Source organism: Mesocricetus auratus, unplaced genomic scaffold (genome assembly GCF_017639785.1).
Source record: "Mesocricetus auratus isolate SY011 unplaced genomic scaffold, BCM_Maur_2.0 Super-Scaffold_100021, whole genome shotgun sequence".
NCBI classification, from domain to species: domain Eukaryota; kingdom Metazoa; phylum Chordata; class Mammalia; order Rodentia; family Cricetidae; genus Mesocricetus; species Mesocricetus auratus.
In genome coordinates, this window is record NW_024429202.1 from 29,092,428 (window position 1) to 29,118,900 (window position 26,473).

At 46.0% G+C, this 26,473-nt stretch overlaps 1 protein-coding gene across 1 annotated transcript in view; it reads right to left on the reverse strand.

Annotated features, from left to right (window-relative positions):
* Positions 1-4,881: 4,881 nt before the first annotated feature.
* The window catches only part of Tmem131 (transmembrane protein 131), a 145,808-nt gene continuing 124,216 nt past the window's right edge, over positions 4,882-26,473 (reverse strand). The window contains exons 26-41 of the mRNA XM_040729655.1: positions 24,949-25,100; positions 24,544-24,686; positions 23,816-24,002; positions 22,633-22,818; positions 21,544-21,702; positions 20,603-21,195; positions 16,666-16,844; positions 13,907-14,034; positions 11,201-11,325; positions 10,893-11,042; positions 9,066-9,228; positions 8,209-8,330; positions 8,011-8,107; positions 7,707-7,804; positions 7,043-7,200; positions 4,882-5,903 (exon numbers count right to left, since the gene is read on the reverse strand). Coding sequence (XP_040585589.1) covers positions 5,622-5,903; positions 7,043-7,200; positions 7,707-7,804; positions 8,011-8,107; positions 8,209-8,330; positions 9,066-9,228; positions 10,893-11,042; positions 11,201-11,325; positions 13,907-14,034; positions 16,666-16,844; positions 20,603-21,195; positions 21,544-21,702; positions 22,633-22,818; positions 23,816-24,002; positions 24,544-24,686; positions 24,949-25,100 — 2,922 coding nt within the window. The 3' untranslated portion in view covers positions 4,882-5,621. The remainder of the gene's footprint in view (positions 5,904-7,042; positions 7,201-7,706; positions 7,805-8,010; positions 8,108-8,208; positions 8,331-9,065; positions 9,229-10,892; positions 11,043-11,200; positions 11,326-13,906; positions 14,035-16,665; positions 16,845-20,602; positions 21,196-21,543; positions 21,703-22,632; positions 22,819-23,815; positions 24,003-24,543; positions 24,687-24,948; positions 25,101-26,473) is intronic.

The window sequence follows — 26,473 nt, forward strand, 5'->3', positions numbered from 1 at the left end:
ACAATGCTGTTAGTTCCCGTGCAGCAGAACTTTCTCTCTCTCTCTCTCTCTCTCTCTCTCTCTCTCTCTCTCTCTCTCTCTCTCTCTCTCTCTCTCTCTCTCTCTCTCTCTCTCTCTCTCTCTCTCTCTCTCTCTCTCTCTCTCTCTCTCTCTCTCTCTCTCTCTCTCTCTCTCTCTCTCTCTCTCTCTCTCTCTCTCTCTCTCTCTCCTCTCTCCTCTCTCCTCTCTCTCTCTCCTCTCTCTCTCTGTCCTCTCTGTCTCTCTCTCTCTCTCTCACCCACACCCACACCACATGTTGTGGAACATTAGCTTAAGATGTGCTACACTTGTTTATGCTGTGGAATATTTATTTAATGAGGCAAAGATGTGTTACATTTGTTTATGCTGTGGAATATTTATTTAATGATGCAAAGATGTGTTACATTTGTTTATACTGTGGAATATTTATTTAACCATGCAAAGATGTGTTACATTTGTTTGATCAAATAAAATAACCTGGGGTCAGGAGGCTGAGTCAGCAACAAGCTGACAGGAAGTGGTAGGGAGGAACCATGTGTAGCTCGGGTTCTTAAGTGGGGGCTGAGCTGAAGGACACCCGGTTTCTGGGGAGTTAGGAAGGAAGGTTAGCTACTTGCTATTCAGCCTCTGTGAGTGAGTGGGCAGAATTTCCGCCTCAGCCTCTGAAGGGATAGAGATCTAGATAAAGTTCCCTTTTGCAATCATGATGGAGTCTATGCCTGAGGGAACAGAATTCGTGCCTAAGGGAACAGAATTCCCAGTGCAGCTGAACTGATTAGGGCAACAATTGTATGTGTCTGTGTGTGTGTATGTGTGAACATGAGTGTGTTAGCATGTGTCTGAGCATGTGTGTGTATGTCTGTTTCTGCGTGTCAGTGTGTGAATGAGTGTGTTAGCATGTGTGTCTGAGCATGTGTGTATGTCTGTTTCTGCATTTCTGTCTGTGTGAGTGTGTTAGCATGTGTGTCTGAGCATGTGTGTGTATGTCTGTTTCTGCATGTCAGTGTGTGAATGAGTGTGTTAGCATGTGTGTCTGAGCGTGTGTGTATGTCTGTTTCTGCATTTCTGTCAGTGTGTGAGTGTGTTAGCATGTGTGTCTGAGCATGTGTGTGTATGTCTGTTTCTGATGTCAGTGTGTGAATGAGTGTGTTAGCATGTGTGTCTGAGCATGTGTGTGTATGTCTGTTTCTGCATGTCAGTGTGTGAATGAGTGTGTTAGCATGTGTGTCTGAGCGTGTGTGTATGTCTGTTTCTGCATGTCTGTCAGTGTGTGAGTGTGTTAGCATGTGTGTCTGAGCATGTGTGTGTCTGTTTCTGCATGTCTGTCAGTGTGTGAGTGTGTTAGCATATGTGTCTGAGCATGTGTGTGTATGTCTGTTTCTGATGTCAGTGTGTGAATGAGCGTGTTAGCATGTGTGTCTGAGCATGTGTGTGTATGTCTGTTTCTGATGTCAGTGTGTGAATGAGCGTGTTAGCATGTGTGTCTGAGCATGTGTGTGTATGTCTGTTTCTGCATGTCTGTCAGTGTGTGAGTGTGTTAGCATGTGTGTCTGAGCATGTGTGTATGTCTGTTTCTGCATGTCTGTCAGTGTGTGTGTTAGCATGTGTGTCTGAGCATGTGTGTGTATGTCTGTTTCTGATGTCAGTGTGTGAATGAGTGTGTTAGCATGTGTGTCTGAGCATGTGTGTGTATGTCTGTTTCTGCATGTCTGTCAGTGTGTGAGTGTGTTAGCATGTGTGTCTGAGCGTGTGTGTATGTCTGTTTCTGCATGTCTGTCAGTGTGTGAACGAGTGTGTGAATGAGTGTGTTAGCCCTTGGCACCCCGTGTGAGCCTGTGTGTGGAGTTGCTCAAGGACACTCAGGACATCCCTGTGACAGGGCAGCAGTGTGTTCTCTCTACCCTGCCAGGAACAGGTGTTAGCGTGGCCTGGGGGAGGGGTGCCTGCAGTGCTGCCTGGGATCACAGGGTGCTGCGGGCCTCAGAGGGGAGCCCCATACCTTCTTCTGGTTTTGAGGGCAGTTCCTTCTGTGTCCCCCCATCCATTGCAGTGTGGGACACTCATGGGCGTGGTTCACAGTGCTCTGCAGCTCCATGCTGGGTTTTAAGGACAGCTGCCCACCGGGTCAGTGCAGCGTCCCAGGAGACACCCTCCTTCCCTGGCTGTGGGGCTGGGTGGCAAATGCCAGGGTATTTCGCCTCTTACTAGACTGTCATTTTAGGTGTCTCTCTCTCTGCCTGATTTTTATTGTTTTTCCACCTCAGAATCTAGCTCTCATCGAACAGCTGGAGCACCTGGCTTTTCCTTTTTACAAGTGTATGATACTCCTCAAGTCGGCCAAGGGTCATCTCATGGGGTGAAAAGGGAACTTTAAAAAGGGAATAGCTGATCTGGCACTTGGGAGGCAGAGACAGGTGGATCTCTGTGAGTTCGAGGCCAGCTTGGTCTACCTATTGAGTTTCAGGACAGCCTCTAAAACAATACTGAGAAACCCTGTCTCCAAAACCAAAACAAACAAACAAACAAACAACAACAACAAAAAAAACCCGGAATAGCTGGCAACCTCAAGGTATTCTTTTTTTTTTTTTTCAAGCCTTAGCTGTTCTGGAACTCACACTGTAGACCAGGCTGGCCTTGAACTTACAGAGATCTACCTGCCTCTGCCTCCTGAGTACTGGTATTAAAAGCATGCGTCACCATCACCCGATTCCTCAGGATCCCCATTGTACCCTAAACAATCTTTGTGGTTAACATTTGTGTACATATATATATGATTACTTTTTGTTTTTACTTATGTGTTCATGTGTATGATTGCATGTGCATGTGATTGTATGCACATGTGGTTGTGTGTGATTGTATGTGCATGTGGTTGTATGTGCGTGTGTGATTGTATGGGCATGTGTGGTTGTATGTGTGATTGTAGGCACATGTGATTGTGTGTGTGTGTAGTTGTACGCATGTGTGGTTTATGTGCTTGTGTGATTGTATGTGCATGTGATTGTATGAGCGTGTGGCTGTGTGGGTGTGCATGGTTGTATGTGCATGTGTATATGGCTGCAGAGGCCAAGAGTTTGGATCTTTGGAGCTGGAGTTCCATGTGGTTGAAAGAGTGGCAAGTAGTCTTACTGCTGAGCTGTCCCTCTAGCCCTTCAGTTCGTGTGAAGCTTGCTTAACCTGTGCAGAGAACTCTGGTCTTTCCTGGTGTAAAGATTGTATGCTTTAAGTTCATCCTCACTTTGCGAGTGCACAAGATACCTTGTCAACAACCAAGACTACAGTAAGCCCGCCATCCCTATGTGGTAACTCACAATGGTTTGGCTGTTTCTGGTGAACTTTGATGAAAATCAGGGAAGGCTAGATTCCAAACCACGCTATAGGGTGGCTCAGCTGCACAGCACTGCCCATCGAAGGCTGCTTGATCTCGACCATGCAACTGGCCTCAGAACAAACATTTGTTCAGCAGCTGTTACCTAGCAAAAGTTGTTTGTAAGATCCCAGAAATCGCCAGGCGGTGGTGGTGCACGCCTTTAATCCCAGCACTCGGGAGGCAGAGGCAGGCGGATCTCTGTGAGTTCGAGGCCAGCCTGGACCGACAACCTCCAAAACAATACAGAGAAACCCTGTCTCGTAAAAGCCAAAAAAAAAAAAAAAAAAAAAATCCCAGAAATCCCGACAAGAAAAGCTTGCAGACGCAGGGAGGGCCTCCAGGGACATTAGAAGCCAGATTAGACTGATGGGCTGCCACTTGTTCTTCCTGGAGAAAGAGTTAATGCTGGAAAAGGGTCAGCCATTTGTTAAAAAGAAAAATGTCTTAGGTGCGCACAAACCTTTCTTTTATGCCTTCTAGCCTCTGCCAGTCTTTTCTAGTTGGTCCTGGGCCTGTTGGCAGATGGCACGTGCTGGCATTCCTACATGGTGCTGCCTTCCAGCCAGCCGGGTTTTGTGGCTACCATGCTGAAGGTTTTCTCTTGGTGGGTAAATGGCTCCTTCTGACTGGTCCCTCCCCTTCTCCGCAGGACAGTGCAACCCTGGGCATTCCTGCAGGTGGTCTCAAGCACTTCCTGTGATCAACATCTCCCTTCTGCCTGCTTCTCTTGTGGTATACCCGTGCATGTGTGGTCTAAGTGTGTATGTACAGCACACGTGTGCATGTGTTCGAGGTCTGTCAGGCATGCTTCTGCACAGTCCACTTGGTTTGCTAAGGCAGGTTTCTCACCAACCGGAACTCATTCAGTGACTAGTGCAGCTGGTCCCGGGGGCTCAGTGTCTGCCCCCCCCTCCCCCAGCCGGGATGCCAGGTGGCTACCACACCTACGTTTATGTGGGCTATGGAGATCCTGGGGACCTGGACTCAGCTGCACTGATCTGTCTCCTCAGTCACCCCCAGTCCCAGCTTCTATCTTTGTTTCTGTAGCCACAGGATTTCCTGTCTTCAAACTCCTGTCACAGCGTGCAGTGGCGAGCCGGCACGAGGCCCTTTTTGAGAAGGGTGACTCGAAAGGATCTGATCACTGGTCACTTGGCGAGGAAGAGGCTAAGTGCAAAATGGAGACCCCCAAGGCTTCAGAAGGCAGCTGACCCAAGAAGAGTCAAGGGTTTCAGCTACTTTTTCTTTAGGCTGTTCTGTTTCAGTTGGATGTGGAGGAGGAAAAGCCTCTATCAGGGTTCCTCGGTGGCATTGGTGGTGGTGGTGGAGGTTGTGTGTGTGTGTGTATTTTGGGAGACCACAGCTGTCTGTAGCCATGAGAAAACAGATAGTGCTTTTAACCTATCAACTCCAGAGTGTCACGCAATCACACCATGGCCCATCATGGTGTGAAATGCATCTTGTGTGTTAAAAAATTGAACAAAACAATTCGAGGCTTTTGAAAAAAAGCATCATTTATTTCAAAGTACAACACAAAGTTGTATTTAAGAAATACACAATCTTGTAATGTCAAGACTTGGCTGTGTGCATTTCGGTTCATCTTTAAAATAAATTCAGGTATACAAATGGTTCATACCTCAAGTACAAACAGCACAGAAAATGTGTGTGGTCTCCACTGGCTGCTTCACATTCAGCCACTGTTCTCAGGCTGGCTTACGTCTCTGTAATCTGCTTTTAAACCAAGATAGCCTTACTTTAAAAAAATACTCTGTATTTTCAGCACAAAGTCCTCATACATTTTTAAAATTAGATCTTGGCGCATAATATTGTGAAATTATTAAAAACCAAACTTGGTAATTTAGTAAAATTGTCACATGCCAGGACTTGTCAATCAACTCAAATTACTCCCTTAACTGTAATGCCAAATTTGTGTTCTTACAGATAAAGCAGGGGGGAGAGACAAGGGGGGGAAGGGGGAAATGGGTGAGTCAAAATTTCAGATGGACAGGTTGTAGTAGTTTGTGGCCGAGTCCAGACTTTTGTCTACAAGCACAACAGCAAATCTCAGAGTATCATAATTGCAAGAAAGGTCTGAAAGAAGCGAGTGGAACAAGCCTGCCCTGCAAAGAGGAGGGGGAGAGGAAAGCGACAGCAGTAAGGGCCTTCAGAAGATGTCTCAGAGACTGGCATATCATGATCTAGATGAGGGGCCCCGCGTTTTGTTTTTTGCTTAATTTTAATTTTCATGAGGGAAGTGCGAATTAGACCACGGATCAGAGCTTCTTCTTCCGATGGTGGGACTCCATATCCGCCAGGGGTTGTAGGTCTGTCCCAAGTCGTCAGCTGGGCCAGGGGTGGAAGGAGCATGGGCAGTGGTGTTTTCCGTGCCCATGAGGCCGATGCTTGACAGTGTATTTGTTGGAGTGGTGAACGGAAGGGCACTGTTGAGGTTGCTGGACCAGATGGAGCTGCTGAACGGAGTGGTGGACCACAGGCCACTGGTATTGCCAAGGACAGACTGTGACAAAACAAACATCCAACAGTGAGCACGAGGGGCCAGAAGGCAGGGGAAGTGGTTAGGATCACACGTGAAGATATACATAAATGGCCCACAGACTTCTCTCATTTTTATTTATTTTAAAGTACTCCATATAGTTAATAGTTAGCCTCAGTGGAATCTGTTGTGACTTTTTTCCCCCCAGACAGGGTTTCTCTGTATTGCTTTGGAGGCTGTCCCGGAACTCGCTCTGTAGACCAGGCTGGCCTCGAACTCAGAGATCTGCCTGCCTCTGCCTCCCAAGTATTGGGATTAAAGGTGTGTGCCACCAATGCCCAGCTGTGATGCTGTGACATTTGATGACAGTGGTAGACCCAGCACAGCCAGCCTGATTTTTATGCACAGGCATCCCTGGGGCACAGGTGCTTGTGCGGGTCTTGATTTGTATCAAGGCGCAAAGCTAAAAAGTGGTGTGGAAAAGTGGTTTGCAAAGCCCCAGGAACAGACTACCACCTGGTGTGTGCAGACAAGCCGCTGGCCCTTCTTTTAAGGCATTGTGGAGACTGACACCAGAATTATTACCGAGGAAGACAGGCTTTGGGCCCTTTGATGGCCAAACTTACAAAGCCAATGCACTTCCCCTCTACCATGCATGTGGATTTAGGGTTTTCTGAGGCAAAGTTGCAGTTCATTATGTTTTCCTGCCATCGTTTTTGTGAAGGATGAATTGTTATTTTCTTGGCAAGAGGACTTTTTGGGAGCATAATCTTTGCAAAAAATTCAGCTTATAAGTAAATGTAGAGAGAACCTGAAAGCCAAGTGCATCTCAAAAAACCAAGTGTGAGCCACTTCCCAGCTGGCCGTGAGGAGTGGGGCCATGCCACTTGCGCCTTGGATGGCAGTCACACCTGGTCTCTAGCTAGCCGGGAGGATGGGCTGAACAATAATCTGTGGGAGGGAAGCCAGGGCCCGAGCCCAGCTGCCCTGTTTTCTCTCAGCATCTTAATTAACGGTTGTGAAGGGCACGGTGGGCACGGACAGAGATGAGACAAAAGAGTAGAACCCCGAGACACGGCCTTTCCTATCACGGGGCTCTCGGCCGTTTCGAAGTACAGTTCAAGTGATGGCAATGATGGGAGGGATGGGGCTTCAACACTCACAGTGGCTGTGTGGGTTGGGGAGCTGGAACTGGCTGGCCAGGAAGGGCTGGGGTCTGTTGCTGGAGAGTCCCAAAGGTAGGAGGGGCCGCTGCTGAACTCATTCCAACTTCTCTGGGATGACTGACTGCAGGATCTCGGCAGCCCGAGTTTGCTGAAAACTGTTAAAATATGAGATCGTGGGTCAAGTCCCCTATCATCTCTGGGATGGGTGAGATGAGAGTCACTCAGTGCCAACACACTTCAGTGCCATGCACTCTAAGCGGCCACATACATTTTGTGGTGGTCTGGGATGTTCCCAAGAAGTCGGGCGCATGGCACACCATCTGAACATGTAACTCATCACTAGATCCCAGTATGCAACTGTCCAACACTGACCTGTGGCTAATGCAAACTCACACTGTGCCTGGTGGACAGATGTAGGGTTGACCTCAGACGCTCGTAGGCGTGTGCTGTGGAGCACAAGCCGACTTGGGCACCATGTCCTGCTATGCTCTGAGCAGGGTCATCAGGGAGGACCCGTCCACATGGCCGCTGTGTTGTGTGCTGGGTCCCCAGAGCCCTCCGTGACGCCAAGTCCAGCCTGCACCCCTGAGACCTGCACGTAACTTAGCAGCAGCGTCATGTCTAAGCTTCCTACTTACAGGATTGGGGGTTAAATACTTACCACCTGTTAGATTAAAAGAATTTCCAAAGGCCGAGAACGAATTGAGGGGGGTGAAGTCGGGGCTGCTTGGATTGCTGATAGGACTCCACAAACCCGAGCTGAATGTCATAAGGGGAAAAAACCCAGAATGGGTGACGGTTAGTGAGACGGGCCCACCACACAGCTTCCCAAGGAGAGCTGCTACAATTGAGGGCTCTGCTGTAAGCAAGGACAAAGGGAGACCTACAAAGCGGGTGCTGTATACGATTAGGAAAGGTCCCACCAGGAAATCTCAACTCTTTTGGATGAAGGGCGAGCCACATACCTGTCTGAGCCATCGCTGTCAACAGGAATGTGTGAAATGCCAAGGCTGCTGGAAAAATCTGATTTGTTTGAAGAAATTTTAGCAAAGCCATTCCCTCCTGCAACAAGGGTTCTGCATCAGCGTAAGGCAAAGCTGGACAAAGCCCACCTGTCACGTCCACCTTTCAGGTGTGGCAGGCTGTGGGAGCAGGCCACTCACCTGGGCTCTTGTCATAGCCTGCGGTGACTGCGGCGAAGGTGGGGTTGCCATTCTTGCCTGGGAGAGAGGCTGCCTTTGTCAACTTGCTTTTGCTTCCATTGGGTTGCTTTGCTTTTGTGTCACTTGAGCAAGAAGGAAAGAGCACTACCTCACTGCTGGTGCCTACAGCGCAGGAGCACCAGACCCAGGGATGACAGCCCAGGATGGCTCAGAGCATAGCTAAGCCCTGTGAAAGTGTTCTGAAGTCCAAGACAGCTTAATCACACAGAAAATGGGGGGTTTCTAAGAAAGCTAGGAAAGAGACCAAGGCAGGCATCACAATTTAGGGACTCGGAAAAGGCGGAGATCACATTACATCTTGAAGAATCTGAAGGAGACCACTTAGGAAAGACACCTCTCAGAATACCAGCCGACTGTGGTGCTGACAGGCAGGACGGGTCCGTTCTCCTCAGGCCCCAGCAGGTCCCATTGTGCCACTGGCCATGGCCTCCGCTGACAACTACAGAAGGAGCCTGGCAGCAGGAAATGAGCCTGTGGTACTGAGACAGACCCTTCTAGCTACCAAGCCTAAGTACTCATAAACGATGTTCTCATGCTCTGTCCTTAGAGGAAAGCATTTAGTCGCTGGGATGCCTGCCAGGCTCTCGGATGAGAACACAGTCCTAGAATACTTAGCAGACTTGTCCAATGACGGGGTCAGAGCACTGCGGGGTCAGACACCTGGAGCAGGCACAGCTGACCCCAGGAAAAGGACCTACTGATGGAAAAGCGGGGCTGTCAGGTACAACGGACTGCGTGTGGCTGCTGAGTGTCAACTCCGACAACCAGGTGATGTCAGGTGCGACCAGTGGGCCTACCTGCTGGAGCTGTTGACAATACTGCTGTAGCTGCCACGGGATGTGAATGGGCAAGGAGCGGTGGGCGGAGATGGAGAGGCCGGTGTTGGTGAGGTCTGGCGTTGTTTTAAGAAAATGTCTGCATTCAGGGTTTGCAGAGACAGTTTATAAAGACTGTCAGTAGCTGGAAATGAACAGAAGATCCCATGAATGTGACATTTTGATCTGGACTCTATTTTGGATTTCTAAAAATGTGAAAATTCAAGTGCTTCTATGAAGAAAGCAAATTCAGACCTTTACACATTCCATTTAAAGGTTTTAAAGAAAAAGAAATTCGAATCTCTCTGTGTCCTTGGGCTTTCAGGGACTGCAAGCATGTGCTCCATGAATGCAGGACAGGGTGGTCGCCGCCCTCACTGCCGCCCCCATGAGCAGCTAAAGCCATTGCCTGGGGACCCAAGGGTGGCTGTGCCTTGTTCCAGGGTTAAACTCACAGCAGGGTTCCTTATCTCAGCCTGTGCTAAAAGGTGCAGCTGTGGTCCTGGTTACAAGGCTGTGAGTGAGTGAGCTCTCAGTGTATTCCTGGACCTTAAACATCTATACAGCTGTTCTCAAACTTTAGAAAAATATTTTGATGTCATGTCTGCACCCAACTAGAAAAAGGGGTAATAATAAACAGAAAATCTCTCATGCCACACGGCTCTGAGCCCCACACCTCAGCCTCTAGCGCCCCCTGGTCTGCCCGCCCAGCTCTAGTCTGTGTGGTTACAGTAGCCCCTAAAGATCTGTTTCAATGAATGCCCTGATATGATTCGTTTCTAAACACAGTCCTAAATAAACTTTGGCAAATTAGACTCCTTGCTCAACTACAGTCTGCTCTGTGCTAAGTCCACATCAGTGGCACTGACACCTTTCTCATTCCTTAAGCCTGCAGCCTGCCCACCCTCACTCCTGACCACAAAGGTGGCGGCCGGCCTCTCTGTAGTGGCTCTGCTGTTGCCCATGCCCAGCACAAACGCTGTGTGTGTGAAACTTGTTGCCTGAGTTGTTCAGAGTCCAGTATGCTCATCCACCACACTCTGTTGAAGGGGACTGTATGGATGCACACATCTTCCCTGTTCACTTGTGGCACCTTCTCTGACCTTTCCCTGGTCAAAGGCCAACACTGGAGCAGGCCATGCTCTGGCACGCCTTGGGTAGAAAATCTACCCCAAAGTTCATGAGTTGGAGGCTTGGTCTAACACTTCTTCCTGGACCACCTTCTCTCTGCTTCCAAGCTGCCAGGAGTTGAGCAGCTTTGCTCTGCCACGCCCTTCCATCACGGCTTCTGCTTTGCCACCGACCTAAGAGCAAGGAGCTGGGAGGCAGTGGGCGGACCGTTGCAGTCAGGCCACACAGCTTCCCGCTGGGTTCAGGGCAGGGTTTAGTGACAGCGCAACGAGCTGACTAGTGCCCTCTGCTGGCTTGTTTCTCCTGACCACTGCTCTGGGGAAGCTGTGTGGACAGGCAAAGCCAGGAAGGGGGTGAGAAACTGCCACAGGCCATGCAAAGAAGCTGGGTGAATTGCACTAAGTGGGAGTCACCCTGAAGGACCTAGGCAATGCTCCGAGAAAGCACAGCACCTTTGGATGTTCACTCTCTAGTCAGGGAAGGGCCTGGTGACACCAGCAAAGAGCCCTACTGAGTCCTCTGATACCTCCTCTGGTGTGTGTAAATCTCCAATTTCTAACAGCGTTCTGGCCCCTGCTGTTTTGAGTGTAGATGTACTCTGGGCTCTTGCTGGCTAGGTGAGGTTGGTTATAGAAGCCCTCTTCTGGAAACAACAGTGGCTTCTAAACCTGTACTTACAGCTGCTGGGCTTGTGGACTGGCACAGCATCCCACTCTGGTGGAGGAGAGTCCTTTTCACCCTCCGAGCTGCTGGTGTTCCCTAGTTCCTGACTGCTGGGAAGGAATTTCGAGAGGGCAACTGGCCTGTTGTCCACTAACTTATTTGTACCTGCACACAATTAGAAAGGAAAGTTAGCGGGGAGGGCTTTTCTCTCCTAAGTCTGCTTCAAGAGCCCTCAACATGGCCTTGGCTTCATTCATACTTAGCAGCTACTGACTGAGTACCGGCCACTCGACAGTCATGAAAACAACAAATCATGACAATACCTTTTGTTTTCTGGGAATTTCGTGATTTGGATCCACTTGTTAGTGTAGCTGGAAGAGGAATCTTGGTTGGGAGATTTCTACGCTGTTTACTTTCCAGTGAGGGAGTATATGGTAGTTCGAAGGAACTGAAAGACAAACAAGGATGCAGACACCAATTTATCCTGTTGTTTGGAGCAAGGGAATGTCATTAGGAGCATAATTCAACTGCATGCCTTACTGACAGGGCTTCCTGAGGCGTCACCTGCCTACTTCTACACTTGGGACTCTGCTCTAAACATTCTGAGACTGCTGGGTGACAGGTGTTCTTTACAAAAATGTTTTGGTGAGGCTTTGAACTTGGGAGGCTGGACACAGCTAGGCAGTGGCCCCTGGGAGAGAAGTACCAGGTTGGCTGTTAACGGCAGAAAAGCCGACTGATTGCTTTTGGGCACAGATATGCAAAGCCTGTGCACATTTCTTTTCTTTTTTGTTTTTTTTTTTTGAGACGGGGTTTCTCTGTGTAGCTTTGTAGATCAGGCTGGCCTTGAACTCACAGAGATCTGCCTGCCTCTGCCTCCCGAGTGCTGGGATTAAACCACCGCCTGGTTTGCCTGTGCACATTTTATTTTATTTTGTCCTTTTCCAGTGCTGAGTACTAAGTCTAGGGCTTTGTGTACGCCAGTCTTCAGCTGGCTGTGTCTTCGGCATCCAAGCTGGCTGTGAGATCGCTGTGTAGCTCGGGTTAGCCCTTGAGCTCCGATCCTCCTCATCCTTTGAGTAGCTACAATTACCAAAGCACATCCACACTGGGCTGTGCCCAGGTATGTTTAGAGGAGCTGTGCCTCTCACACTGAGTATGCTTCCTGTCCCCAACCCTTGTGTGTCTGCAACCTCAGCACATCCCTTAGACTCCAACCCTGCTCCTCTGGTCTTCAAGTGCTTTATAGCCCATCATCTGGTGCCACTCTCACCCCATTTCTCATTTCTAGGACGCTGACAATTGTTGTTAGGTTTTAGGTACAAAAGAAAGCACTGTACTGATTCACAGCACAGTTCTAAGGTTAGAACTGTGGCCTCCAAATACTCATAGCTCTCCTACTCCCTGGCAAACCAAGGAAATAAAGAAGGCAAAGTTTGACTTCACACAAGAGCACACACATTTTAAAGAATGAGGGGTTGGGTTCAAAGAACATTTGTTTTTGCGCATTTCACAAATCTTCATTTTCGAGATGGTCTTTCTATGTAGCCCTGGCTGTCCTTCAACTCTACCTCTGTCTCCCAAGCACTGGGTTTAAAGGAATGTGGCACCATGCCAGACTCCGTAAATATTTCTGAAATTAGTTAAAGAGATAACCAAACAAACCAGACGGTCTCTGTTAGCCCACATAAATTTTAAGTAATATAACAAACTGGAACAAAAACAAAAACTTCACCACTACCATTTATGGGCAAGACTACAAACACCAGAGTGCTACACAATCTTCCGCCCTTCTATTTCAGGCTGACATGGTTATTTTAAAATTTCACATTCTAAAAATGGCAGAAGACTCCAACGGCATAGACACCCAGCCCCTGGTGGAGGCTGGTGGCTTATATTTGGGCAAGCCATCTATAACTGCGGGGGTGTCTATTTCACAAAGCTTAACTCTGCCACTGTAAAATTAATTGGCTTTTGGAAGAAAAAGGTGCCAAACTTTTTTTTTTTGCTAATTCAACATTCCTAAATTAACCAGATGGTTTCTAGAAAAAAAAAGTTTAAGATTTTTAAATAAAACGGACAACAGCCATCTGACTTGAAGTGATTCCATCTATAAGGGCCAGAGAGAAACAGTTTTCAAGATCAAACGTGATAACGGTCAACTTGTTTGAAAAAAAAATCAGTATAAAACAGCAGTTAGTGTAGTTCAGGCATCAGAACAGAGCTGGTGACAGCCATCAAGACAGCAGTAGCACTAGGATAATATTTGAAGTATCCCTCATAACTCTAAGCTCAGGCTAACCATGACAAGACACCTTCGCCCTCCCTCCTGTACTCTTCCTCCTCACACTCTCCACCTGCTGCCGTCTGTCAGATCCCACCGTGGTAACGCCGAAACCAGTTTATCAGGAAGATGCTAACCCAGTTTAATGAAAATATGAATAAATCGGAGTCAACATCCCAGCAGCTCACACATTCATTTTCTTGGGGAACAGTCTACAGAAAGCCTCCCTACAAGGCCTGCCTGAATCCTGCCCTGTGGGTACTGGAGTTCTTTCATGGTTGCGTTGGCTCATCCCTACAGCTGACACTATCCCTGGATGTTTTAGGTAAGAATAAGCTGACACTATCCCTGGATGTTTTAGGTAAGAATAAGCCCTTTCAAGGGTTACAGCAGAGTTCTAGATCCCAACTGTATCCCCAGGTTAGTGACATGGCAGGCTCTGTTATAGACTCCTACTTGTGGCTGAACCACCAAGGTTACCTCTGTGCACATTGAAATGGCTCTTAGCCTGGGAATAAACTAAATCAAACTCTCAGTACAGATCGCTAATCCTGCTCTTTACACACCTGGCGTCAGAAGCAGGTGGATGTCCCTAAGCAGCGACAGTAAAGCTAGACATCTGAACCCAAGGAATATGAGGCAGTCCTTGGCTTTTGTGACCCAAACCCCTTAGGAAGTGACTAGAAGTGATGCCTGGCCCCCAGCAGCAACCCCGTGACACTCACTGCGTTCTGTCTGTACTCACCTGCCTTTCACATCTGTTGGGATTTCTTTCTTAACATTTAAAAGCTTTTTGCTTTTTTGTTTCACTTGAGACATTTCGCTTTCATGTTTTTCTGGCATGGCTTGTTTTCCCTTTTGCTTTTCTGTGTCCTGTAAAAGATGCTCAAAAGGATTAATAAAATGATTGCAAATGTTTTTTGTTTGAGATGAAGACACAAATTCTAAGGTAACAGCTATACATGTCAAATATGTAGAGATAATACCCCCCCTTTTCAGACAGAGGTGCACTGTGCAGCTGCTTGTTGGCCTGGAACATCTTATGTAGACCAGGCTTGGCCTTGAGCTCCACATTCATCTGCTGGGCTTCCTGTGTGCTGGGATTAAAGGTGTGCACACCACACCTGTCCACCTAAACGCCTTTCTTGAAATCTGTTGTAGCTGTCAATTTCCCAGGTGTTTTTAACTTAGTATAATCTCATTCTGATGAGTCTGAATTATAAAGATCAGTTAGTTTTACATGCATGTCCCAACAAGTACTGGGAGTAAAACCATGTCTCTATAAGAAAGATCCAGCAAAGACTATTTTACAAAGCCAAATACTTGCAGCAGCATGTGTTATCCTTAGTACATAGCTCAGACAAGAGAGCATCAGGGAGGCACTTGGCACACTCACACCTAGTCGTTCAGTGCTGTGGTGTTTGTACATCTCCCTCCCCTCCCCACCAGGAGGTGGAGCATGGATATCCATTCACATATTCAGCTCACATTTACTGGCTATCACCTTATTGCCAGGCAGTGGAGTTACCAGGGGGACAAAGTCTCTTCCCTAGGTTTATCAAGCCTAGAGGGAGGGAGACACATATGGCAGCAGTGTTGCCTGCACTGTGAAAATGTCCCTTGACCATTGCGGAGCCCAGAGGACTTGTTATGCCTGGCTTGACTGGGCAGCCTTGCCCGGGCAGGCAATCTAAGCTGTACTGTAAAGCCCAGGCTACAAAACTGGCCACCATTGCTGCTTTTGGCCCTTCGCCAGATAAGAAAACATACAATGAGCAATTTTAGAGTGATGTGACATGTTAACATATCCACATATGAGCTCAGAGGAGCTGTCTCGTGACCAGGCTGTGAATCCACTCAAGGACTGCTGATGCTGCCTGGGGAGCTACGCACAAAGTGGGCGGTGTACCAAAAACAACCTGGTTCTTCATCACACGGACTCAGAGCACCCGGGCTGATGGGCAAGGCACACTCAGCAAAGTGGTCAGCCATGGGTGTGGGGGTCAAGCTTGAGAAAAACAACCTACCACTTGTCCTGCCTCAGTGTGGCTAACAGGCAGCCTAAACTTAGCAGGACAGTTTACTTAACTGTTGAAAGTAAATAAACAAGAAGTGGTGGTCACTCAGGCCACCCTCCTCTCTATCCTATGCCTTCAGGGACTATTTAGAATCATTCAAGTACTTCCTGAATCCATGATTAGTTGTAGGCCCAGAGCAAGAACTCTCCTGAAGGGTGGTTGTGAGCTGTATCCTTTAACAGCAGAGACACCTCTCTCTAGCCCAACAGCTCCCTAAGAAAAGAGCAAGACCTGTCCAGCATTGCCACCCAAGAGCCTGGCACTTAGGTGCTCAATACACATTGGATGCAACAGGGATGCCGTGAGATGGACAGCCCACTCACACCGGCCAGTAGTTAAGAAACAGTGCTGGAGAGTAGGAATGAAGTCCATCTAAGGGAGGACTAGTGGCGTGGGACTTGGGAGGGTGAGCTGCAAGCCTTGCCACTGAGGAAGCAAACAGTACAGAAGATGTGGGAACAGAAGGCATGGACAGGTGAGGTGGGAAAGACGCTAGTGGGTTAGAGAATGGTAGTGGCCAGGAAGTCCTGGGATGAAAATGCTTTTCAAATGCTGACGTTGCTGGGACTCCACTCAAGGCTAGCAGCAAGGACCCTGCTTCTCCGGCAATTACATGGAAGTAGACAGAGCACCAGGCCAACTGCAAGGAATGCAAAGGGGACAGGAGGACATATGTGGGACATTACTTGTATGTCTGATGTAAAACTTAAATTGCCCAGTGGACATAGCTGGGCCTGCTTATGAATGGATTCCTTAGAACACCAGATGGAAACCAGAAGTCAGATTCTGGTCCACAGCATTAAGTGTTGCACAGATCATTGAAAGTCAAAAAACACCCACCTAAAATGGAAAATACCAAAGTAGAGTCGGAGCCTGCCTTTCCGCACAGCATTTACAACGAACACTGCTGGACATGTGCACAGCTGTGACGTGCCAAGTGGTCAGCGGTGTTTTTCTAAATGTTCAATCACCTCAGCTGCTGACTCAAAGGATGGGTGGGACACGTTCCTCATGTGCTGACGTGTCCTAGGCTGGGTTCTGGCTCCAGGTAACCACTAATGGTATCTGGACCCTATTTTTTCTCTGCCCCTGCCTGGAGAGTGAGCTGTTTCCAGCATGACTATATAACGTTCAGGGTTCGGTTCTTTCCTCTCTGCGATGCTTAAAGCCAGGAACAGATTTCATGAAGTAGTGTGATTACTTTCCTGACTGCCCTAATTCCTTAGCAGTGTGACAGTTTCTAGCTAATATTTTGGAATGTGCTTTCCCTGGAGATATGCAGTCCTTAGCTCTCAGGCTGGGGTGTTTCTGCAGGGAGAAGGGTGTAGGCTTGAAACCACTTAGGACGTATGCTCCGTAGAAGTGGGAGGATGCACACGGAGACATTAATCTGTACTGAGCTAGGTGGTCTGAGGTCCCCACGTACCTCCCTGAGGAGTGGTTCTGTGTCGGGGTTGGAGGTCTCTGTGGTGGTGGAGGAGCTGTCGTCATCGGCCAGGGTGTCCTTTAGCTCATCCTCCTGGGGCTTTCCTTTTCCCCTCTTCTCCTTCTCCTCTTGCTTCTTCGGAGGCTTAGCCTTTCGTTGTTGAATAGATTTTCCTTTCCCTGGGATGGAAAAATCAGAGTAAAAACAAAGCTTGATCCAAACAGCTTCAAACTCAAAGCCAAACTTGTAAAATTTTGTGTGGGAGAGGAGCTGAATTCTTCTTCTACGTTTCTACTTAAAGCTATCCAAATCAGGGTTGGCTTTGTGAGGAGGTTGTTTTAAAAAGTCGATTTTCTTGAGACACAGCTGACGTGCACTGGAACCCACTCATCTTACAGGCATAGTTTGGGAGTATGTATAGACTCAGCAGATCTGTGAAATTGGCCTGAAAATATATGCCAGGAAGTGATGGATCTTTGAAAACAAAGTGAAAGCTAGAGGGCCTGTGGAATGTGTTGGGAGATGGAGTCTCAGTGGTAAAACACATGATGAAGTTTGCGGTGCATCACCTGGAGATGCTAACACCCTGGCAGCAGAGCCATAGTGAGGAACCACAAAAAGCCTCACAACACCAGTGGCATAGGAATATCATGTAATGTCACAATAGCTATGTGTGGAATAAAACAGAAAGTTTAGTATTTTAAGTGATCTAGATGCTACTAGAAGCAACATAATGTTCTAAGTGCCAGAAATACAATACTGAAAAAGTTGATCCTTGTCTCATGGAGTTGACACATGGAGTCTAGAGAGACACAGAAACCTCCAGCTTCTAGCACCTCAGACAGAGCCTACAGACCGAGTTAGAGCTGTGGGAGCCATACTTTAAAGCAGTCTCTATGAGACATCATTTCTAAACACAATAGTGAAAACAGTTACTGCACACTGTTATCTCAAACAAGGCTTCTGCTTACCCGGGGATGAAATTTTTGGTATCTTAACAGGGGTTGGCAAATTAGATGTGTGTGCTAAATCTGAATTATATTTGTTTTATATGGCTTGAGAGTGGAGAATAACTTATCTTTTGAATGGTTAGGAAAACAAAGAAATCTTGTACATGTTGACAAGCACTTCCCCACTGAGCCACACCCCCAGCCTCATGTGGCCTCTACGTTTAACTTCTGTCTTCAGGACTTTATGGTTTTGTAAGATTGATGGCAATCCCCTCACTTCAAAGCCAACGCTGTCTTGCTCCTCTTCAAAACACGCTTTCTGGATCCTGCAAGAGTGTGCCCTCCCTCCTAACCATGCTGCACCAGATACCACACCTTTGGCATTTCACTCTTCTGGGCTCATGAGGCACATTGTGTGACAGGCCTGACCATGCTGTTTCCGTGGGGCTCTGGACTAAGACAGCAGCGGAGTGCTCAGATGTGGCTCAATGGGACATCCTCGCTGGGGCTTGGAAGACAGAAGTACTGACAGCAAACGCAGGAGGCTCCAGGGGGAAAGACCATTCTTGCCATATTTTGACATAAAAACTGGCTGTTTTTTGCCCTTGCCCCAAGAATCTGCCTGAGGCTGAACTGAAGAGTTTGGGACTAATTTTGTTGGCAGAGATTTCCAGACAGCCTAATATGGACTCTTTCTCATAGTTACTCATAGATCTACAATGAAAAAGGGCACGCAGGGCAAAAAGAAAAACAAAATGTACAACTTGAGGAAAAACAGAGCACCAGTAAACTTAATGTTGGAGTGAAGTCCTGTGTTCAAAAAGATAAAAAATTTAAAGGCCTGGTACAAAATGGAATAAAGGAAGTGATACCCTTGGGGTAAGACCCCACCCAGCTAATCCTGCAATCTGTCCAAGGAAAAAGTCCCTTAGACGTTAGATCTTTTCTGGTCCCCCAAATCAACAACAAATCAAAAGCTCATGCAAATGTAATGCAAAGAGGGGGCAGGATCCCTCCCAAACAGGCAGCAGAGCTGCTTCAACCAGGTGGTTTTGGCTTTAAAATCATGAAGGATACAGGGGTAAAAGGCTGGATCGAGTTAGACACCTAATGTGCTGTGATGACAGCGGAGGGCGCCTGCCAAAGAGTGGCAGAAAGAAGTGGAAGCGAGCCACAGGGGAGTGAGTTGTCCTCAGCAGCATGAAGGCAGAGCCATGTACGCATGACACGGGCACAGAGCTACCGAGCTTGCCCAGCTGGCTTCTGGTCTTGCTTTGGTCCAGTATTTCCTCACTATGCTCCCTTTCCTCTCTTTTGGGGTGGTAATGTGTACTCTGTGCATTGTATGTTTAAGTATGTGATTTGCTTTTTATTTTATGGGGGTTACAGTTAAGAGACTGTCTTGAGCTTTGTAAGACAACTATGGATTTTTGAATTGTGTTGAAACTGAAAGACTGTGGGAACTTTTGAGGTTAGACTAAATGCATCTCACACTGTGATATGGCCTCGAAGCTATGTGGCCAGGGAATGGAATGTGGTAGTTTGAATAAGAATGGCCCTCATAGGCTCATAGATTTGAATACTTGATCCCCAATTGGTAGAGCTGTTTGGGAAGGATTAGGTGTGTCACTGGGGGTAGGTTTGGAGGTTTCACAAATCCATGTTAATCTCAGTTAGCAATGTCCTTCTGCTCATGACTGTTGCCTCAAGATGTGAGCACTCAGCCCGTTCCAGTGCCATGCGACCTGACTTGATAGTCACTGACTTACACTCTGGAACCATGAGCCCCCAAATCAAATGCTTTCTTTAATAAACATTGCCCGGCTATGTTTTGTTACAGCAACAGAAAAGCATCTGAGACTCCTGGCTTGGTCCTGCTGCAGCCCATGCACTTGTCCAGTTTCCTCAAGGAGCCACATTCATGGGAATCTTTTTTCCCTTGGTCTCCTACCTTGTATGTGCTAATCTGTAACTCTGAAATCCACCACCACCAAAAACTGTTGTCCCCTTGCTTGAAATAAAAGGTACCACGACTGATGACTTTTGGTGGCGCCACCTCAGCTGAACTATGAAAGCCTGCTTTAGTCATGGGCATCTAGAAGTCACATTTCTCTCCAAAGTCTGAATTCCCAAACTCCCGTGGCTCCGGATTGCTCTGGTCTGAGGACTTGCCACTGCCAATGAGCTTACCTGTTACCCTTCGTATTTTACATCCAAGGCTGCACCCAAGACACGATACTGGCCACGCCGTGTACTCTGGAACCTCACACTCACGCCTCAGTGTTAGACCTGGCTCTGGCATTTGTCTCATTACCCCACAACCGGCCTTGTTCATACTTTTCCTGTTTGTAAGGTTCCTTCAGACAAAAGCTCTTTCCTAACCCAGTAATTCTGCGTTATCTAGCATATCCCTTTACTCTTTTGCCAGCAGGCCATGACGTTTTCACCGCTGTCACTTTTTGCTGTGTCTGTCCTACAGGACCAGCTTCTTTGATTTCACAAATTATTATCTCATCTGCTTCTTCTGCACCCCCTTTTCCTTTAGAGAAGAGCTGTAAGTGTGTAGTCTGGCTGGCCCCAAGCCTGTGACAACCTTCCCACCTCTGCCTCACCAGTACTGGGATTACAAATGTGTGTCACCATGCACTACTAAAAATCCTATTTTTGAGTTAAAAGGTATATGGTTTTGGTTTTAATCCAATTTTCAAAACAATGACCATTACACAGTTACCACAGGCAGCCAAAAGGATATGCCACCTAACAGCTTTCTGATCTGGAGAAGCAAAGAGAATACAGCTCTATCTTTCAGCACAATTGGTTGCTTCGGTTGGCTCTGTGACACAGAAAACCCATTACTTCACGCAGGAAATGGGTATGAGCTACCAAACGCATGCCACAGTGGCTGCTTATACTGATCACAACCCTGACTGTCCTGATCATGCCACCCCCTCATGCGCTTGTTCTTTTGAAGGGGGAGGGAGGGTTACCTTTGCTTTTTGACAACGGTGATGGAGGCTGCTCTGTAAACACATCTAGGGGTGGGGAGTCATGATGGTCGAAGTCTTTGTCCATGGCTTCTATGAGACTAGTGATGTCGGAGTCCTCTGAGCTGTGCCGTGTGTTGCTGGCTCGCTCTGGGTGGGAAGAGTGTGTGAGGGGGGCAGGAGACAGCCTTTCAGGGGGTGGCTCCTGGTGTTGAGGCACTGGTGGTGGTGGAGGCTGTGAGTGCTGCTCCAGCGGACTGTGGCCATGGTGCTGGCTGCTGTGCTGGCTTTGCTTCGTCCCTTTGGACTTTCTGCTGGCTGTGTGACTCTGGGACACTGCATTTGCCTCTAAGACTAGGGGACTTGTTTTGCTTGTAGACTGTGAGGTGGCTGCTTGTGCAGAAGTCCTGTTTGACATGCTTGAATTGTTTTTGGTTCTGACACTGTCCACGTCAGCTGAGGTTTTGCTGCTGTGGCTGCTGTGTGGATGGACTGATGTACCACACTGTCTGTGACTCCCCGTACCAGGCCTGGACGATGATGAGCTGCTATAGAAACCCCTACCATGACTGTGTTCGCAGCCGAGTGTGTTCAAGCTGAAAAATGGACCAATTGAAAATCAGTAAGCAGCAACTTCCAATCAAACGCTAAGAAAAAAACTCCATCAGTATATCCATCATAAAGAGAAACTAGGAAAAAACAGCCACACAGTTTTCTACAGCTCATTTCCTCTGGAAATTATAAATCAGGTTAGTGGTCTAATAACTACGCAGAGTTTGTCCCTGATAAGAAATCTTGTATGAGTTCTCAGTAACTGAGTGCCAGATACAAGGTGGGAATTGGAAATTATTTTAACCATGAATGAAGACATATCTCTGTTTCTTGTAATTACATCAGCCAAGTCTATGTGTACTAGAGAGTGGGTTTCCAGCACGTGCACATACTTTCCTTCAGATGAAATACCAGCGATCCTCCTGAGATCAAATGGCCTTCCCACATCAAAGGGTGGGTTGGAGGCTTCAAAGGACAGTCGCCTTCGAAATGGCTCCCAAATTCCTTGAGCTTCCAAATAGGCTGTTCCAATGACTAGGAGAAACAGTGCGCTGTGGAACACAGAGGGAGGAGTCAGTATTCTCTGCCAAGACAAGACTAATGTATTTGGCTATTACATATTTTTGGGCGTAACTACAATATTATGTAAAAAAAAAACTACACATGCCTGTAATACATTTTTAAAAGACAAGACAAAAATAAAGCATTATAGATCAAAGTTTGTACACCAACTTTATTCTTTTGAAATTTACTTCTATATTTTGCGTGTAGGTGGTGTCTTGTATGTTGGTGTTCTGTGTGCATGTAGTGCCAATGGAGGCCAGAAGAGGGATCAGATCTCCTGCAACTGGAGTTATAGACTTATGTGAGCTTCCCTGTAGGTGCTGGGAACTGAACCCAGGTTCTGAGGAAGAACAGTAGTGCTCTTTAACCACTAAGCTGTCCCTCCAACCTCTGCACACCAACTTTAAAAGTCAGGACCTTACCCACAAGTTTTGTGTGAAGACACCTGCAGCCTAGATTTTCCTTAACAAGAGGGAATGGATGGAGGGCCAACTCTCTTTCCCTTAAGGATGTGTAAGGTAGCTAGAAATTATACATGTGAGTATACTTGATTCTCTAAAATTCATTAAAAAACAGAAAAAAGATAAGGATGCAAAGGTCTTCAAAAATATTTCTACTGTTTTATGTTGCTTAGGCATATAATTACATTAATTACATATGCCCAAGTAAGGCAATGTTACCTGGTATTTTGTGCCTTCTTCCTTATGAAATCAGCATAGACTAAAGGTAAAAGGAATTCTTTATTATATATGCCACCCAAGAATGGTTCAGTTGTAATTGTTCCACCAGTATACAAACAAGCTTGACCAAATCAGGGGTGTCTGCTTTGTCTGCTGGGATACCCCATCCCTGAGAAAAGTGTGAGGCAGAGTGGGCACCGAGTGAGTGAGAGCCAATCTTGAAGGAGCACACTGTACCTCATTACTCCTGAGATGATGATGTACAGAGCTAGCTCCCAGTTGGGTCTGGGGAGAGCTTCTGCACAGGCTGCTAACATGTGGTACGGAAGGGAGGCATTCAGTACAAACACAAACTCAGAGCCGCTGGTTGTTACAAACTTCAGTTCCCGAATAACTCTGGAAGCTGTGAAATCTGGAGTAAACCTAAGACAAGGACAGTGGTGAGGGTCAGTGTGAAACAGGTTTACGTGGTTCTTTTCTGGTCCCTGTCTTTGTTTTGTTTTTGAATCTAGGCTTTATTCCTAATGACTTTGTTAACAAAACGAAAACACCCAATCCCATTCCTAGTGTTGTTTTGTCACTTCCTTCCTATTGCTTATTGTCACCTGTGCTGCCTTTTATTAGCTGTGCACACTTTGAGCAGGTGCCTCCTTCCTCCCTGGACATTCAGGTGGCAAGCAGTATGCCATGCATATGGTAATATACATGAAAGTGCTGATTCAACAGCCACAGGTCATAGAAATGTTATCTAATCAAGGGCAGGGGTCATATTTATTACTTTGTAGTAAGTTATCAATTACTAAAATAACTGCATCTAATACTGAGGGCCTAAAGGCTGTCTTCTGAGTAAGTTTACATTCTTAGACCACACAGAAGCAATGGAGTGGGTACAGGTCTCTGTCCTGTGGCTGAGACACCTCTGAGCCTCACTAACATCTTATGCTTTATAACAACATTAAAAATAACATTGAAATTGGTTTCTAAAAAAGTAGTTTCTAAGATTATCTGATCCAATTTAATGGCAGAGAAAGTTTTACAATGTTGGAAAGAAAAACATACAATTAGCTGAAGTTGGAAAAAAAAACCATTTGTGATAGACCTTTTTCTTTTTTTAAAAAATCATTTACTTATTTTCATATGTGAATGGGTTTTTTGCCTGCATGTATGTCTGTGCAATACATGCATGCAGACCCTGCAGAGATCAGAAGAGAACAGATCCTCCAAGGACTGGAATTACAGAAGGTTGTTGGCCATTATGCACGTGTTGAGAATCAAACCCACCAAGGAGCCATCTCTGTAGCCCCTGATAAAAACCTTTTAATTTTTAAGTATGGAAATATATCTTTGATGAAATGGCTGTAGTGTTAGTAGTGGAAAGTTAGTCACTGAATTAAGCCAGTATGAACAAGCACATACTTACAGTATGATTATGTCTCTAGAGGTGTTGGCACTCAGTGCAAACTCTTGACAGTTAACCACTTTAAAGCCATAGCCTTCACAGGCATACCCACTGATTTCAATGGTTTCTATATGGATTTCAAGTTGTCCGGTATTCTCTACTTTGAATGTTCTTTTCAATGTGAAATTTGGCTCTCTTAGTTTCAAACCTAAAGGGGGAAAAATCAGATGTATGGATAAATCTTGCTATCATGTACTTCCAGGGTGTATGAGGTATATGTTGCAAGCTTCTGTTTGCTGGACATTATGAGTCAACCCCACATGCCAAAGAGATCAGCATTTCTCAGGTTTCATCTGGAAACACTCCATTTTGATCTATCATTTTATTCCTGATTAATAGATTTCATTCATTCATTCATTGGCAGTAAAGTCTCTGTATGTACACCTGATCCAGCTTGTACTCACAAGGTAATTTAGGCTGGCTTAGAACTCACAATCCTTTGCTCCAGCTACCTAAGTGCTAGGCTTACAGGAATGTATCACCCTACTAGACTTTCATACACCATGGTAAAAATGATTTGTTTTACTTTTCATACTCAGAATAAACCTGCCAGAGATCCAAATCAAACAACTCTGAATGTAAGACAAAGCATCATAAACATTAATGACTGGAAGGCAGGTATGCACATATGGAAACATTCTTGAAAGCAAATGCCAGAAGCTGGGCCCTTCACAGTTAGGAATACTCACTGTCTATGCAGTCTTTCAGCAGTGCTTCTGTGATTTTGAAGCGTAAGGAACTTCCTGGACCTGGAAGCTTGCCTGCCACCCTCAAGTTCTCGGTTGTCCCTTGACCTTGGACCATTACAGCATCCATCACAGTCAGGTTGTTTCTATGAAAGAATAAGAATTACACCTTTTCCCCCATTTAATTTTTGCATATCTTTTGATTTAGAAGTTCTAACATTTTTGTAAGCAACCACAAAAAATTATTAACATGTCAAATTTAAGGGTGAAAATGTAAAAAATTCACAAAGTACACACTTTTCATTATAAGTCACACATGGTAGAGAAGATGCTGCTGATGGTTTTGAGTGACACAAGGATTTGAAGGTAAGTACTGAAAAATGAATCCATGCGCATCACAGAACGTACCTGACTATGATCAGTGAAGAAACAGTTCTGTTGTGAAGTGGAGTAAACTTTACTTTGACAGATTTCTTTTCTCCAGGTTTTAAAATGAGGTTTAAAATATAATGTCGAGAGAGGCCCTCCGTAAATCCTGTTGGACTCTGCAGGGGGTGAGCCTTGAGTCATTGTATAAACAAAAGGAATCATTAATATGGTTTCTGGACTAACCATTTGTCCCTTATCCCTCCAGATCCCAGCACAGCCTCTCAAACTGGCCACATAGATAAATTTATCCTTCATGATGTAGACCCTGGCATTGAGAGCTGGGTAGCCAGTTTAAGGGGACTTCATATTCTGCATTAAGCTGAAAAACAGAATTTATTCTTTTAGGTTACTAAAGTCCTCATGTTTGTGTCATGCATTTTATATTTGTATACATATATATTTTTAAAAACGCGTGTATGTTTTTAAATTTCAGTACAACTCACATACAGGAAAGGACAACTGCTTGATACATTAATACAAAGCCGACACTCATGACTGGAAGACAGGTAGACCAATAATTAGCACCCAAGTTCCTACTGATACAGCAGACTGTGCAGGAAGTGTAGAAGCCCCCAAATGAAATTCAGAGTGAATGCGCTGTCAACATAGGTACAGTCTGATCAATCTTTAATCTTATTTGAAAATTAGGTACCTAACCAATGCTTTGCAGACACCTGATTGAAGTTTAAGACATAACTTAGTTTGAAATTTAAAATGAGAATTTATGACCAGTTAAAAATATGGTTCAAAGTTGTTTTGTTTTTAATGAAAAAAAAAACACAGTTTCAACACAAAGATATATTATTCTGGTTTTCAAAGAAGACTAAACACTCTGGGAATGGGTTGGCATGGTTCTGATGACATACTAGAAAGATTGAGTTCTGTGGCATTCTCTACTTTCCTTTGTACGGCTAGGGTTAATACACACAGATCCATCTACTTGTGAAACATAATGTACCATAATGTACTTGACAAAGTACATCACCAGCTCTTGCTTATGAGGTAAAATGTTTTCTTTTACAGCCAACACTGTTCTCTATTAATATCTAGGATAATGGAATACTCTGACTGTTCCAAAGTGATTGGTGAATAACTTCCTTTTAAAATAAGCTATTCTTGGTAACATGGACCTTGCCATGCTGCCTTTTGAGACAAGGGCTCCCTATGTAGCCTTGAATGGCTTCACATGCTCAGAAACCCATCTGCCTCTGTCTCCTGAGTGCTGGGATTGAATGTGTGTTTTGACACAATGGTAGACTGTATATATTCCAATAAATACTAGCTTATCTAAACTCTGATGGCCTGGAAAGCTCTTCAGGATGGTATGATGCCCCGAAACAGTACTTAAGGACACCATAGTTGTAGAGTGGTGGGCTCTCAGACTGACCAAGGGATCCCTAAGTATCTCAGAAATCTTTCTCATAACAATATAGACAGATGTTACTTGCTTTTCTTAGGATGCCATTTGTACTATTGATCAGAAGAGTAGTGGTGGCTAACACTG